A 15238-nucleotide genomic window follows, 5' to 3' on the forward strand; every position below is an offset into this window, starting at 1 on the left:
TGGCTATGTTTCCTAAGGGCTTGTTTCCTAACTTTATGCAATCTTTCAATGGAATCATTTTAGTGTAACCTTCTTGATATTCTCTTTTAGGATGAACCTTTTTGTCTTTACCAAAATTAGGAAAGTGTCTCTTTAAAATACTTGTTTGTTTTCCCAGTTTTAAGTGATTAATTCAACTGGAATGAATTTTTGTTTATGATGAAATGTAGAATTCTAATTTTTTGGTTGTCAGACGATCTTTTATTAAAAGATTGTCTCTTCTTAGCTAGCTTGGCATTCCAGTACTCCACTGTTGATGTCGTCTGGGTGGCGGCCACCCACGTTGCAGCCCACCAACTGGGCAGTCCCTAGCATCTCTTTGATGATTCCAGAAAGTTCTCTGGCTAAGGATCAATGGCGCATCTGCCAGGCAAAGTTGACAATTTCATCAAACGTGATGTTCCCACTGTGTTTGATGTTCTGCTTCTTGCGGTCCCTGGGCGGCTCCTTGAGGGCCTTGATGATCAGGGCAGAGGCCAACAGCACCACCTTGATCTGCGCCCACTGGTCGGTTCTGGATGGTCAGCTTCACTGTGATCTGCAGGCCCTTCCAGTACCCGGCGACCTTGACAATGTCACCTCCCACCTTCTTCGGAGATAGACCCAGAGGGCTGATCTTGGGGATCAGGGCGGATGTGGCACCTACTTTGTTGCCGGTGCACCACAGGTACATGACTTTAATCTGGTTGGGGTCGAACTTGGGTGGCATGGTGGAGGTGCCTGGTGTCGGATGAACCTGGATTAGGGACAACCAAATAAAGTTGCACTGCGGCCTCCTCCAAGCCGAAAACCAAAAGCAGAATTCTAATTTCATTTCTTTTCTCCATATAGTTTTCAGTTATCACTCTTACTATACACACTTTGTCGTGTGTCAAAATTCCACGTATGGAAAAGGTTATTTTTTTGGTTTTCTGTGTTACAGTGGCTAATATGTCCATCTCTGTATCAATACCGTGTCATATTTTTTCTCTCAAAAATTTACTAATTTTACTGTGAAATCCAGAGTTATAAAGAAGGACACACAGGGGGAGGTATCTTCAATCTTCTGGTTTGCTCCCCAAATGGTCACACTGGTCAGAGCTAGTTCTCTCTGAAGCTGGAGCCAGGAGCTTCTTTCATGTCTCCCACATGGGTGCAGGGGCCCACTGCTCTCCCAGGCTGTCAGTAAGGAGCTGGTTCGGAAGTAGAGCAATTGGGACTCGAACCAGTACCCATACAGCACCGGCCTTATGTGTTATCTTGACATAGTTCTTGACATTTGGTAGCATTAATTCTTTAACCTTGTTCAAGAATACTTTGGTTATTCTTGGATCTTTGCTTTTCATGTGCACCATTTCAAATCCCATAAAAATCTTGCCAGACTTGCATTATCTTGGAGTTATTTGATAAAACCGACATATTTGCATCCTTTTCCTAGTCAAAGACAAGGTGCACCTTTTAATTTGTAGATGTCTCTCCAGGTGTTTATTTCAATAATGCTCTAATGTTTTCCCACAAAATACACCTATTTGTTTTGAGTTGACATCTTAGGGATTGTGTGCTGTATTGGTGATTAGAAAAAGTATGTTTTAGAGATATTTTGTCTATCGGCGATCCCTTCAATGCTGGTTTCCTCTCTGCCTGGCTCTTCTTCATGCAGAAGCTTAGCATCACTGAGGAGGTTTTGGCCAAAAGTGAGCTTAACATATTTGGGCAGAAATGCCATTTTTCATAATGTTGAACAAAATAATATGTGAACAACTGAGATTTTAGTCAGGGCCACTACATGTAATAGTGAGACACTAATAGTAAAATCAGAGCAGGTAGATGTGTAACGGGGAACAGGTGACTGCTGGCTCACCCATCCGAAGGCTACACATTGTATATGAAAGATTTTTTTTGAGAGGTCAGTGTTATTATTTTAAAAAAGATTTTACTTATTTTTTTGGAAAGGCAGATTCATAGAGAGAAGGAGTGACAGAAAGATCTTCCATACACTGATCAGAGCTGAGCTGATCCAAAACCAAGAGCCAGGAGCTTCTTCTGGATATCCCACGTAGGTGCAGGGCCCCAAAGTGCTTTGGATCATCCTCTACTCCTTTCTCAGGCCATAAACAGGGAGCTGGAAGGAAAGTTGAACATCCAGGATACGAAGTGGTACCCACAAGGAATCCTGGCGCATGCCAGGCGAGGACTCCACCGAGCTGTCACGCCAGGCTTGAGAGTGCTGTTTTTAAAGACATTTCCTTGAGAGGAGTGGTGGAGAGTGCTAGCAAGCATTATTTGTAATACTTCCAAACTAGGAAAAAACCTGTGTGCTCAATAGCAGCAGCGTGAATAAACTGGCAGATTAGTACAATGGGATAATACAGTAATGGAGAACTACAAGCTAGTGCTGTGGGTAACAAGAGATAGATTCTCGTGAACAAAACATTAAACACTAGGGTTATGTTTTGTCTACTATAGAGTTGTGTGAATTTCAATCTCCAAATGCCCATAATGGCTGGGGCTGGACCAGACCGAAGATGGGAACCAAGAGTTTCTTCTGGGTCTCCTGATGCGGTGCTTGGGCTGAGCAATCTCACATCCTCTGTGGCTTTCCAGGACCCAGAGGCAGGGAGCCGTATGGGATGTGGAGTAGCCAGGACTCACATGGGTGCTCACGTAGGACACAGGCATCCAGGTGGTGGATTAACCTGGACACTTCTTGTCTGCCACAGTTCTGGAGGCCAGAGGTCCTAAATCAGGGTCACTGGGTGGAAATCAAGGTGTCAGCAGGGATGCTTCTCTCCGGACGCTAAGACAGAGAACTTGTTTTCTGCCTCATCCTGCGGCTAGCGGCTGCCAGCATTCCTTGGCAGTAACAGCACCACACGGTGTCTATCTCCATGTTATCTTACCTACTTCTTTCCTCTTTCTTAGTTAAGAATGCATGTGTTTGCACTGAGAGTCTACCAGACAACTGATTAACTACCCACCTCAAGAGCCTTGATTTTTTTCTTTAAGATTTATGTTTATTACAAAGTCAGATATACAGAGAGGAGAGACAGAGAGGAAGATCTTCCGTCCGATGATTCACTCCCCAAGTGAGCCGCAACGGCCGGTGCTGTGCCGATCTGATGCCAGGAGCCAGGAACTTCCTCCAGGTCTCCCACACGGGTGCAGTGTCCCAACGCATTGGGCCGTCCTCGACTGCTTTCCCAGGCCACAAGCAGGGAGCTGGATGGGAAGTGGAGCTGCCAGGATTAGAACCGGCGCTCATATGGGATCCCGGGGCGTTCAAGGCGAGGACTTTAGCTGCTAGGCCACGGTGCTGGGCCCAAGAGCCTTGATTTTTAAAAAAGATTTATATTTTGTTTCTATTGGAAAGTCTGATATACAGAGGGGAGGAGAGACAGAGAGGAAGATCTTCTGTCCGATGATTCACTTCCCAACTGGCCGCAATGGCCGCAGCTGCGCTGATCCGAAGCCAGTAGCCAGGAACTTCTTAAAGGTTTCCCACACGGGTGCAAGGTCCCAAGGCTTTGGGCCATCCTCGACTGCTTTCCCAGGCCACAAGCAGGGAGCTGGATGGGAAGTGGGGCTGCTGGGCTTAGAACCGGTGCCCATATGGGATACAGGTGCATGCAATGCAAGGACTTCATTTTCTAGGCTACTGTGCTGGGCCCAAGATCCCTGATTAATAACATGTCTGAAATATGCTTCCTCCCTCCCCCCATAAAGCGAATCCACTTACAGACTGCAAGGATTAGGATCTGATACCATTGTGTGGCCATTATTCAGCCAACTGCACCCCTCATCAGACTGTGAATGCATGGGTGCAGAGCTCATGGATATTTTGTTCCATTACTGGTCTTCAGTACTGAGAAGAGTTGTGAACAATAATGCCCAATGCTTGGTAGATAATCACTGCATATTTATCAAGTTGCATATTAATGAATCAGTTTCAATGTCTTTCCTTGGAATGGAGAGCCCTTGCTTTACTTGAGAACACAGACTACAACAATTAGGTGTAATTTATAGTGATAAACTTGGGCTTATTATCACTAGATTTAAAAAAAAATGTGTATATGAAAGGCAGAATTAGAGAGCAAGTGATACACCGATCTTCCTGGGCTGATTCGCTTCCTAAATGGCTGCAATGGGCTATTCTGGGCCAGGCGTGTGCCTAAGCTGCCTCTAGGTCTCCCACGTAGGTGGGAAGGGCCCGGTACTCGGTCCTCTTCTGCTGCCCTCCCAGGTGCATTAGCAGGGAGCTAGGTGGGAAGCAGGAATGCTAGCCTTCAAGGCATCATTACACACCTGCTGTGTCACAGTGCTGGCCCTTGTAGATCATCCTAACAAATCCATATGTCCGTACACAGTCCGTGAAGGTTTCAACTCAAATGTGGATTATTCAAATTATTCAAATGCAGTTATAGGACCACCACATAGGAATGCTGGGAAAGATTTTGAATTCTTGAAATGGTTTTTTCCTTCTCTGAACTTTTGGGTCATTATTTTGAAGGAGACTGGAAGCCATTCCTTGAGTTAGTGACTCCGTTATCGGCACTGTGACTGAGAACTCCCAGACACACTCCTCTTGGGAGGATCAGCTCCGTTTCTCTTCACAATGTCAGAGTGCTGCACTGGAAGCTCTCAAGGCTGACACTGTCCACACAGGAGGAAGAGATTTTTCCATGCAATTGACAAAACTGGCTCTAAATCTTCAGATTCTAATTTTAAGACCAGACACTTGCCACAGATGGGTCATTAAAATAATGTAACTAGTTTTTTTTTGTAAATGTTTTATATAGTAACACTGTCCTAAGGTTACACTCAAATTAAAAATCAATGTCTCCATCATAGTACTCATCTTGGAAACTGATGATGGGAATGACACTTTCCCTCTAGATTTCCCTTCATCTTAAACCATACACAAAGTCAGCCCTATGATTTTAACTAAATTTAGCATTTGGCCAAAGTTGTTATACTAAGCTGGGATGCTTTCTGTTTGCAAGTAAAGGAATAATCACTAAACTGGGTTAGCTTTTCTCCTGACAAGAAAAAACCTACAAGATGGGCTGAAGTTGACCTTGGCAATTCGAAACATCCTTTTCTTGCCCAGTTACAACAACGGAAGGCCACCTTTGGCATCTCTCCCCAGCTCCTTTTTCCTTCTAATTGAGCACGTTTTCCCCAAATATTTTCCAAAGGACATCATCTTCTGTGTCATTGGTCATCTGGGCCACAGCATCAAAGCAAAGTAGCAAAAAGATATTAACTCCTCTCACTGACAAGAAGGATTGAATTTATCTTCAAACTAACCATTATAAAGGTCTTTACAGAGCAAATCCAGTGACCCAGAAAGATGGCAGTGGTGGTGGTAATGAGGAACAATTTGGGAACTTCGTTCCTTAAGCACAGGGGAGCAAAGGGAGGCTCCACATAAGAAAGCAGATGGGGCCAGGTGTTTGGCACAGAGGCTGAGACATTGTTCCGGGAGCTCCATGCCTCGCCAAGCCCAGCCCCACTCCTGATTCCTGTGTTCTGTAGACGGGCACCCTGGGAAGCTTGGTCCCTGCCAGCCCTTTGGGAGGCCCTGATGGAGTTCAGGGCTTTTAGCTTTGCCCACTCAGTGCCATTTGGGGAGTGAACCACTAGGTGGGTGCTCTACTTGACTGCTAAGTAACTTAAAAATAAATAGGCATAAAAAAGCAAGCTGGAAACGTGGCTAGCAAGCAGTAACGTTTCCCGGGTGGACGACCATCTAATGACAATGACGAAGGTTCCAATTACGCTTGTGAGCTGACATGCCAGGCATTGTGTTATGTATGTTGCACGTCAGATTATCTCACAGCCCATCAAGGAAGCCGCGGGTCTGTTTTTAGAACGGCAGTGATGCAGTGATGGGCACTGCTTCCTGAACTCTGATCCCGTTCCGATTCCCAGTGTTTCCAGGCCTACGGCCTCCCAGCTAAGTGCGTGGAGATTTGAGCTGGTTCATCTGTGAAACGCAGGACTTCACTTCCACGGAGGTGCTAATGCAAGGGACAAACAGCAGGTCGGCATTTTTGCCTTGGAGTTTCTCTCACCACATTGTAATTTTCAGTCACCTGTCTTCGCTCCGAGAATAAGATTCTCCAAGGCAGTCGTTCTCAAGGCTTTTTTGTTGTTGTTTTTGGCTCCAGGACCCCTTTTTTCAAAAATTACGTGGGCTTTGAAAGAGTTTATATGTATGCAGTTTATGCCTCTCACGAATGAAGCGAAGTTAAAACTGAGAAACGCTTTGGAACAGTAACAAGCACTCGCCCTCTAAGCTGTGACGTTGTCAAACACGTGTATCCCCGGAAAAGTGTATCCTGGTGAGGACAGGAACGTGGACAAGGCAAACGAGCCACGAGCACCCAGGCGAAGACTGGCTGACTTCCTCGGGACCCCCCTCGGAGGGTGCTGCCGTGGGATTAGGATCCTGCCCCGGGAGCCGGCGCTCAGCGCGGGGACAGGCGGGAGGGTCGAGGGCGCAGTGCGAGGGTGCAGAGCCGCAGCACACAGCTGACCAGCCCGCTGGCCGCGCGGCGCCTCTCCAGCCCACCGAGCCCCCAGCGCGTCCAGGCCGCCTCCCCACCGACTCTCGGCTTCCACGGCAACCCGGCCGCGCGTCCTGACGTCGCCCGGCCTCCCTTTCGGACTAAACCATCGGCTCAGAGAGTTTCTCGAGCGGGGGGACCAAGGGAACGTGAAATGAAAAGGCCGCCGAGCTGCTCAGATTCCCTTTTAGCTACTTATTTCGAAGGACACACTTCTTTTTTTCTTTTAGCAAAGGGCCCCTGCGGGGGCGTTTCGTCGTACTGGCTCCGACTCCCCGCGTCTCCCTCGTGTCCCCCTCTGTCCCGAGATGGTCCGGCCCGCCGGGGGGCGGGGGAAGCTGCCGGCCCGCAGGCTGGCGCGGGGGCGCGCCCGACGTGACGCGCGGGGGCGTGGCCCGAGCCGAGGGGCGGGGAGGCGGGCAACATGGCGCCCGGCGAGTGACTGCCCGGATCCCTCCGGCGGCTGCCTGGACAGCGGGGCCGGGAGTCCAGCCCCCACGCTGTCCTTACCTCCCCTTCTCCGCCCCTGGGGGCCTCCTCCTTCCCTTCCTCGCCGCACCTCGGGGGACGGGCTGGGGGGGGGCGGGCCTGGTTCCTGGGACGCCATGTCCGACTCTGAGGAGGAGAGCCAGGACCGGCAACTGAAACTCGTCGTGCTGGGGGACGGCACCTCCGGGAAGGTCAGTCCTCGAGCGGGCCCGCGGGCCCGGCGCCCCGCAGCCTCCTCCCTGCCGCCCGCCCGGCGGGGCCCCGAGTGCTGCGAGCCCCGGGGCCGCTAGGCCTGGTGGTGGCCTGAGGCCGGACTCCAAGTGCGCGCTGTCCAGCTCCCCCCGCCCCCCGGAAAACAAAATAAAATTTAAAAAGAAAATGAAAAAGGCAGTTCCCAGCGCCCAACCCGGATCGCGACCTCGCCTCCTCTGGACTGGATCGCGACCTCGCCTCCTCTGGGAGCCGTCCAGTCCCTGGCCTCTGGGGACTGGCCGGCTAGTGCCAGGGCATCCTACCTCCTCCTGCACTTTGCTGCTCCCCTCCCTCTCCCGCGTGGACGGCCCTACTGCGGCCCCAGGGCCCCGGGAAGCGTCCCCGAGCTGGGCTCTGCAACCAGATTCCCTGCGGGTGAGCGCCGAGGGCTCCCGGCACTTACCGCTCGGGTCAGCGGAGGGCAGATGGCTCAGCTATTTGTGCGTCATCTGGGAGATGAGTATTGATAGGGGTCACCGCCAAGGGCGAAATGTGAAAATACACATTCAGGGCAGAAATACACACAGAGCTTTTAGAACTCAGGAACACCCGAGGTGCTGATTTAGTGTCATACCTGTTCATCATCTCTGACCACCCCATCCCCCTCCTGCCCAGCACACACACAGCACCTGTCAGGCCAGTATTGAAGGCAGCAGTGGGCAGGGTGTTGCGGGGCAGGGGGCAGAGCTGCCATCGTCTCCTCGCGGGGGATGAATGAATGAATGTGTGTGGAACTCCCGCAGGGCGATGACCATGGCCCAGGACCTCTCGGATCTCACAGGGGCCCCCAGGGGCCTGGGGCACCTTCACACCTGTCGCTCGGTCGGAGGCGCCAGCCTTGCCCGTCTTCTGCCCCGCGTAGGCTGGTGTCTATGCTAACAGCTTCAAACTCCAGAGAAAGCTGCCACTCTCCTGTGGAACTGGGAGCATGCTGTTAGTTTCTGGCCTCCTGGGGACAAGCTACCCTGCTGCATTCTTTTGAACGTGCTGTGCAAGGCAAGAACTTGAGGTCACCGAGTTTTTGTGCACAAATAACGTTTTGGAAGAGCAGATTATTACGTGATATTTAATATCTTCAATAAAAGTCAAGACACATTTTTGTGGTTTTCTCATCACTTAGGGTCTTTTGAAGACCACCTAAATCTGATTGTGGCATTTCGTAACTGGCTTGTTTCTAATTTAAAAATGATAACAACGGTCCATATCACATTGATGTGTTTAAAAAAGCCCAACAGTTGTCCATTATCTCCCATGTTATCGTAATTCTTCTCGCGATTGTTCATTTTTTCCCAATATTTATCTATTTATCTGATGCGTTAGTTGAGCTTTGTGAATAATTTTGTATCTAGGTTTTTGATTACACTATCATGCATGTTTTCTCCTTGTTGCTAATTTAGTATTGAACAATCATGATTTTTATCTCTGCGATTCTAATTTTTTTTTTTTGTATTGCAAAGAATACTTGTTCTATTTTTGTGGTGCACTGTCTTCATCTTAATTAAATACGCTTCTTCAAAAGCGTACCAGTTTTTTCTGTCAGGAATTTTCCATGTGAGTATCTGAAACAGCCTTCCACGATCCCTCCCTGCGCCTTTTCGCCACCTCCTATATTCAGCCTGCTGACTATTGGCAGCTACCAACATTCCTTAGCTGTGTGCTGTCCTTTTCTTTCATGAACTCAGTCTCTCTTTCGGTGCTGTTTGTGTTCTGACCTGAGGCTTGCTCAGTTGTTTTAGCGTTAGTTTTTGCTACTGTCTCTCTGGGCATTTTCACACACACTGAGAGAAGCAGTAATGTGCAGGCTGAGATAACCACTAACAGTTTCTCCAAGAGCAATTTAGCTCCTCCCTCTAGTAACATCTTTCTATTTCGTCTCTGAATCATACTATTGATTTTATTACATATTTTCTTAAATTTTTGAAGCAAATATTTTAGGTGTTTTTTTTAATGTTATTAAGTGTACTATGATTAAAAAGTGTTACCATGCTTCTAAGCAAAAAGCATATAATCAGATAAAAATGTTTTAGATGTGGTAGCTGATTGTGCGCTTCATAAATCTTTAAGAAGGTTATTTATACAATGATGTGTGAGGAATTAACTGAACCTGAAAGAGGGAATGAAGTCTAGATAATTGCAGAGGAAGTGCTTCCCACTGATTAAATTGATTCTCTGTTTAATTTTTACAGGGAGATGTCAGGAGGTGATATAATGTAAAAACCTGTTTGCTTCGTGTGTTCCCACTGACTTACATTTTTGACAGATTATATGCTCTTCCAGTTGAAAATCCTAGCTTGCTTTCTGTCTCAGCAGAGTGAAGGCAGGGCTTTCAGAACCTACAAGTCTGAAGGCCAAGAAAGGAAACTTAAATTTTCTCAATATTCATTGGTGTCGATATGGTGAACTTTGAGAATCGTAAAGAGAAAATTGCCTGAAATTACATTATTCCGATGTTACATGTGCCAATTTGTCTTCAAGTGTTTCAGTTATCCATGAGTGTTAAACAATTGGAAATATTTGAATAGTGAGTGTGTGTGTGTGTGTAGAACTTTGCGCCTCTTCACGGTTATTTTGTGATGTAAGCTAAATGACTTCAATGACGTCGTTAAGGCTAAGTGAAAACCAAAAGTCTTTAAGAAAAGGAGTGTTTCCCTTTTCTTTTGGTCTCTCACTTTTGATGTTGTTACTTCAATGTGGATATAATAGGTGAAGCGAGTTTTTCCCCAAGTGTCTAGTAGTGCATCTTTCTTATTTATTGCTCAATAAATGTTTGACCAAGTGTCTCTGAAACTCTTGGTAGGCACTAGTACTCAAGTATTACATTTGGTGTTAGTAAGTGCAAATTGCTATTTGTGTGAAAGATCTCGTTATTGTGGAAAATGCGTCTTAAGTCATCTTGTTCAAGGGAGTTGAAGTTTTGCCAAGTTTTCTTGTGCATTTCTCTGCTCACATCATAATTAACTATAATAAGCTATTTTGGAAATTTTATCTTTTCATTATTTTAATAGTTGACGCTAATACTGATTTTTCAAATAAAAATGAGCTGTTTTCCTCTAACTAGTAGAAGTCTTCACTGAAGACAAAGCTCAGTGAAGCTGTCTTTCTCTAATCTTGGGAGATGTTCACAAATAAGAATAGCGCATTGAAAATGTTCAAGATGTCTGAGTTATTTACGTTTTTGCCAGAATGATTTATTCTTTTACTTGGTTAAGAAGTAATATTTTAAAAGTTCCAGAGTTTTTGAATAAAACTTTTTAGTTTTTGCTCAAAAAAGTAGATGTCTGTCTGTTCTGGTTATTAAATCTTGTGACTTTTTTTTTTTTTTACAGTTCTTAGGTGAAGAATGTTTATTTTGCCTGTTTTATATTAATTTAAAAATACCTTTTTAAAACAAACTTACATATTATTAGATTAATTCTTTAGTATTCTCTTCATCTAACATTTTTGGAGTATATGATGCTTAAGGCGCTTTTCTTATTAGAAAAACAAAAGCAGACATTTTATCAGCAGGCTTTCCTGTCTGCCCGGGGAGCACTGCTTAGTCTTAGAGCAGGGCATAGCTACTCACAATTGAAACATTAGTTCTCTGAAATCTACATTAGACTGATATGCAAGATTCAGATCTTTAGTCATTTTTTTTTCCGTTGATGCTTCTCAAGATCTAATTTCCAGCAAGAAATATCTTCATAATCAGAGGATTTAAAAAGATCTAACAATAGGATTAGTCCGCCGTCTCCACTAACAGCTGCTGGCAAGTGCAGGTTACCTGGTGATGTGACTCGCCTCCTCTGCTTGTTAATGATGAGGACTGCTTAAAATCACTTGTTGGATTAAATGGAGTATGAATGTTAAGATCATTCAGGATTTAGTAGTGATCTTGTGTTTGCATTTCTTGAACAGGGGAACTAACTTTAATATTTTGTGTATAATTTTTTAGACCTCTTTAGCTACCTGTTTCGCTCAAGAAATTTTTGGGAAACAGTACAAGCAAACTATAGGACTGGATTTCTTTTTGAGAAGGATAACATTGCCAGGTAAGAGACTAGAAATCCTTAGTATAGAAGATTGCACCAATCTCATCGTAAGAGGCATAATTATAAATGCATCACGTACATTTTGAGGCTTTTGTCTGCATGAAAAATACCAAGTTATCATGCTGTGTATTTTAAGGAGGTTACTGTTTCTCAGCGTTTACCTTGAAGGCCTATTGTCCGTGGGTGTGAGAAAAAGTGTCCCCACTTCTTTCCTGTTGGTGGCCAGTTTACATTTTTTGAGAGTAAATAATAGTTGCTTATAATATTCTAAAAGAATTTAAAAAATTAAATGTTATCCATCTGCCAGCAAACATTATTTTAGCTAAATATGAAAAGATTGGGAAGGATTATTTTAAAAAATATGATTTTGGTGAGCCTCTGCTTCAGTGTTTTGTTTGAGTGTTGGAATAGAAGCCTAATGTAGCTGTGGAACCCTGTGCTCCGATATGTGAATGCTGTTCTATGCAAGGCAGCGTGAAATTGCTGGCGTTTAATAGACCACTAACATTTAGGGTCCCTAGGCACTCATAAAAATACAGTTTGAGCATTCAAGATGTTTCAGTTCACCATGCAAAGAAACTATTTAGATGCCAGTTGCAGCACATTTTGTGGGAAATACGGGCAAATAATAACAAAAAAAGAGTAGCTTATGTTTTAAGCCACGTTTGGAACAATGAGGCTTTAAAATACTCTGTTCATTCAATTTTAGCGGTTACACTAATGTTTAAAGTATTTTGTTAAAAGCAGTTTATCTTGGTTGTCTTTAAAAATCGCCTGTCCCTTTCCTCTCTGTGGAAACACATTTGAATAAATCGGTTGCAAGTGTCATGTAAGATTCCTTCACTGCAATATTACGGATACAGTTGGAAGTGGTTTGGTCAGTTCTGGTACAGCCTTTAGTTCCTCATGAAAGTCTGTGACCATCTAATACGGAAACTCGTGCTTGTGGGAGGTGTTCTTCATTCTCTTTATTGACAGACCTGTATTTTGAAATGGTTTGTATTTGGTTAATAAAATGTAGATTAGAAGATACAGCATGAAGAGAATTCCAATTTCTACATTACTTGTTTATGGTTTAGAGAAAGATTTAGGTAGAAACATGCATTTTGTTTCATTTGTATTTTCTTTTAACATATTCAAAACTGAAAATTTCACTTTTATTCTCTTTTGGGTAGGATAATGTTACATTCAGAATATTTGCAGCAGTTACTAGCAGAATTCATGTACTAGCACATCATATATATGCTGAAAACTTTCGCAACAATTATTTTATAGATGGTAGTTACAGAAATAACTTCAATATAGTATTTAGTTACTATCTATGCTTTTCTGAAGCCCCTAGCAAAAGCACCAAATTTTGGTCTTAAGTTTTCTAAGTTTCTAGTTGAAAGGTTTAAACAAAGAAGCAACCCCCTATCTAAATATTGAAAATGTAGAATCACTTTGGCCAGTCTATGTTTTTATGTATGTGATATTTATAATGATTTTTGACCTGTTGCACAGTAATGTTGATTTATAAGTTTTATTACTTTGTCAAACTATTTGTTATTCTTGAAGCTCAGGTTTACAGTATAGCATTGAGACTTAGAAAATACTTAGCTTAAAAATGACATTAAGAAATGTGATTTCTTAATCTATTATTTTTCTTGATTAGGCTTTTCTTTTGATGGGCAGAATTTTTTTTTGTAGTTTTAAAAGGATTTTATACTCCCTAATGAGCTTAAAATTATGGAAGGAATTTCGGTATTAAAATGGTTTAGTTTATCTTGATTTTATATCATTAATAGGTATATTAAGAAATGAAGTGAATAAATTGTAAGTCACATTATATTCTTTATGTATCTTAACCCTAATCTTAATTCATTATAATTGTCAAATGTAGGAAGACTAATATTTGTATCACTTGCTAAAAAGAATATAGCAGCGTCATTCAGTTTACAGTAAGCATAATAGGTCAGTGTAATATTTGTTATTCCTCTAGGAAGCCTTCTGAGCAGACACATTGTTAGGGCTGTACAGCTCCTGTTCTTGTATCCACATTCTGTTCATGCAAGCTTTCCAGGCCGTTGCTCTGCAGGTACTCGTCCATTTTAGTGTACTTCATGATCCGGTGTGCTGTATAGTCTGGATGCAGCCACTGTGCAGGTCTCCCTGCTCCAAGTAGGGGATCTGTTAGTCAGAGATTCTGCTGCTAGAGCCTCTTAAGAGCCCTAGTCAAAATACACTCAGGAAGCTGTGGGGATAGCCCGTACACAGCGCTCTGCTGTGAGAGCATTTCAAAGCCTTCAGGAGGAGAAGTGGGCAGACGTGTGCTTTTATGCCATCTGGGCTCTGCAGCACTTTAAGTACGGTTAGCCAAGGCACCAAGTGTGCTTTTACAAGGTTCAGTCCTCCTGCTGCCTTTGATTCATACCAAAAGCAACTTACCTGTATTATGTCACTTCATTTGTTTTGTTTTTTCTCCTAGTCTGTGTCGTCTCTTAGAGAGGAATAGGAATTCAGTAGCGATTCGCATTTGGGATTATATTGCTGACAATTTCCTGAAAGTTGTTAGATTTATTTTAGATGGAGTCTAGATTTTTTTTAAAGGTTTATTTTATTTCTATTGGAAAGTCAGATATACAGGGAGGAAAACAGAGAGGAAGATCTTCCCTCTGATGATTTACTCACCCAGTTGCCACAATGGACGGAGCTGTGCCAACCTGAAGCCAGGAGCCCAGAGCCTCTTCTGGGTCACCCACGCTGCTGCAGGATCCCAAGGCTTTGGGCTATTCTCAACTGCTTTCCAGGCCATGAACAGGAAGCTGGATGGGAAGCAGGGCTTCCAGGATTAGAACCAGTGCCCATATGGGATCCCGGCACATGCAAGGCAAGGACTTTAGTCGCTAGGGTACTGTACTGGCTCCCAGTCTAGATTAAAAAAAAAAGGTAATATTGGTTACCTGAATATGCTAGAACTTTACAGATATGTCATCTTGGAAACACATTGGTAACCTTTGTATGTTTACACCTGCGGAAATGAAAATGAGTGTGGATTTGAAACATATGTGTGTGATTTTATTGCTCAAATTGGGCATTACCATTTTATTTTTAGTTTCATGTATTCATAAGCCTGCAATTCAAATGTAGGAGTTAAAATATACTTGTAGGTATATGAAATAATTATGAAATTAGTATTTGTTGAAGCCATATTAATAGCTTCTTTTTGACTAGCATTCTGTATTAGTGGATTGTCAATGATGTGTACTTTTTATTTTTGAGACCCTAGAATCTATGAATTAAAAATACGGACTACCAGCAAAAAGGTGTAGATTTTTTAAAGTGCCCCTGGTGCATTGATGTCAGCCTCTCATGTGGGAGATGATAGAGTGGGTGATTTAGAGACTGAAAATTGTTATAGTCAGGATTGCAAACAAGAAGATTATGTTCTCAAAGTTATGTAGTGTTTATAATACCCAATTCAGATAGGATCAGAATATCAGAATTGAAAAGAAAAAAAGAAAGGAAAGCTTTGTATTTCTGAATGTGATGTTAAGTGATAAGGGATTATTATTGGCTTTGGGAAATAGGATTAGAAATATTTTAATAATTATTAAATGTTGCCTAAAATCGTACTCTATAAAAGTTGATACTGTTGAGCACTTTATTTTGAAATAAACAAATGACTAAGGAATTTTGCAAGTTAAATGAATACCCAGGGGCTTTTGAAACTGTATTGCGTATCTGTTGGGACGACTAGCTGTGTCTTACCTGCTTAATTTGAGATGACATTATAGGAGACTGATTGCATATCAAGAAATAGAAGTTTGGTGAAATTTGGTATACACAGTTGTGGGACAAATCATAGACAGTGACGGTCGCTGTTAGTGTTCACAGGGA

General features: G+C 43.5%; 1 protein-coding gene and 1 pseudogene across 6 annotated transcripts in view; one reads left to right on the top strand and one right to left on the bottom strand.

The window, feature by feature from the left end:
* Window positions 1-261: 261 nt before the first annotated feature.
* Window positions 262-763, bottom strand: LOC101535173 (large ribosomal subunit protein uL11-like; annotated as a pseudogene).
* Window positions 764-6959: 6196 nt separating this feature from the next.
* The window catches only part of RAB28 (RAB28, member RAS oncogene family), a 105242-nt gene continuing 96963 nt past the window's right edge, over window positions 6960-15238 (top strand). For 2 of the 6 annotated variants that reach the window (XM_058670298.1, XM_058670301.1), the window contains exons 1-2: window positions 6961-7267; window positions 11263-11359. In XM_058670298.1, the coding sequence (XP_058526281.1) occupies window positions 7193-7267; window positions 11263-11359 (172 nt within the window). In that variant the 5' untranslated portion in view covers window positions 6961-7192. Of the gene's footprint in view, window positions 7268-11262; window positions 11360-15238 lie in introns of all 6 variants that reach the window. The other 4 variants (XM_004579210.3, XM_058670299.1, XM_058670300.1 and 1 more) reach the window with 3 other exon arrangements.

This window comes from Ochotona princeps, chromosome 11, assembly GCF_030435755.1.
Source record: "Ochotona princeps isolate mOchPri1 chromosome 11, mOchPri1.hap1, whole genome shotgun sequence".
NCBI lineage: Eukaryota > Metazoa > Chordata > Mammalia > Lagomorpha > Ochotonidae > Ochotona > Ochotona princeps.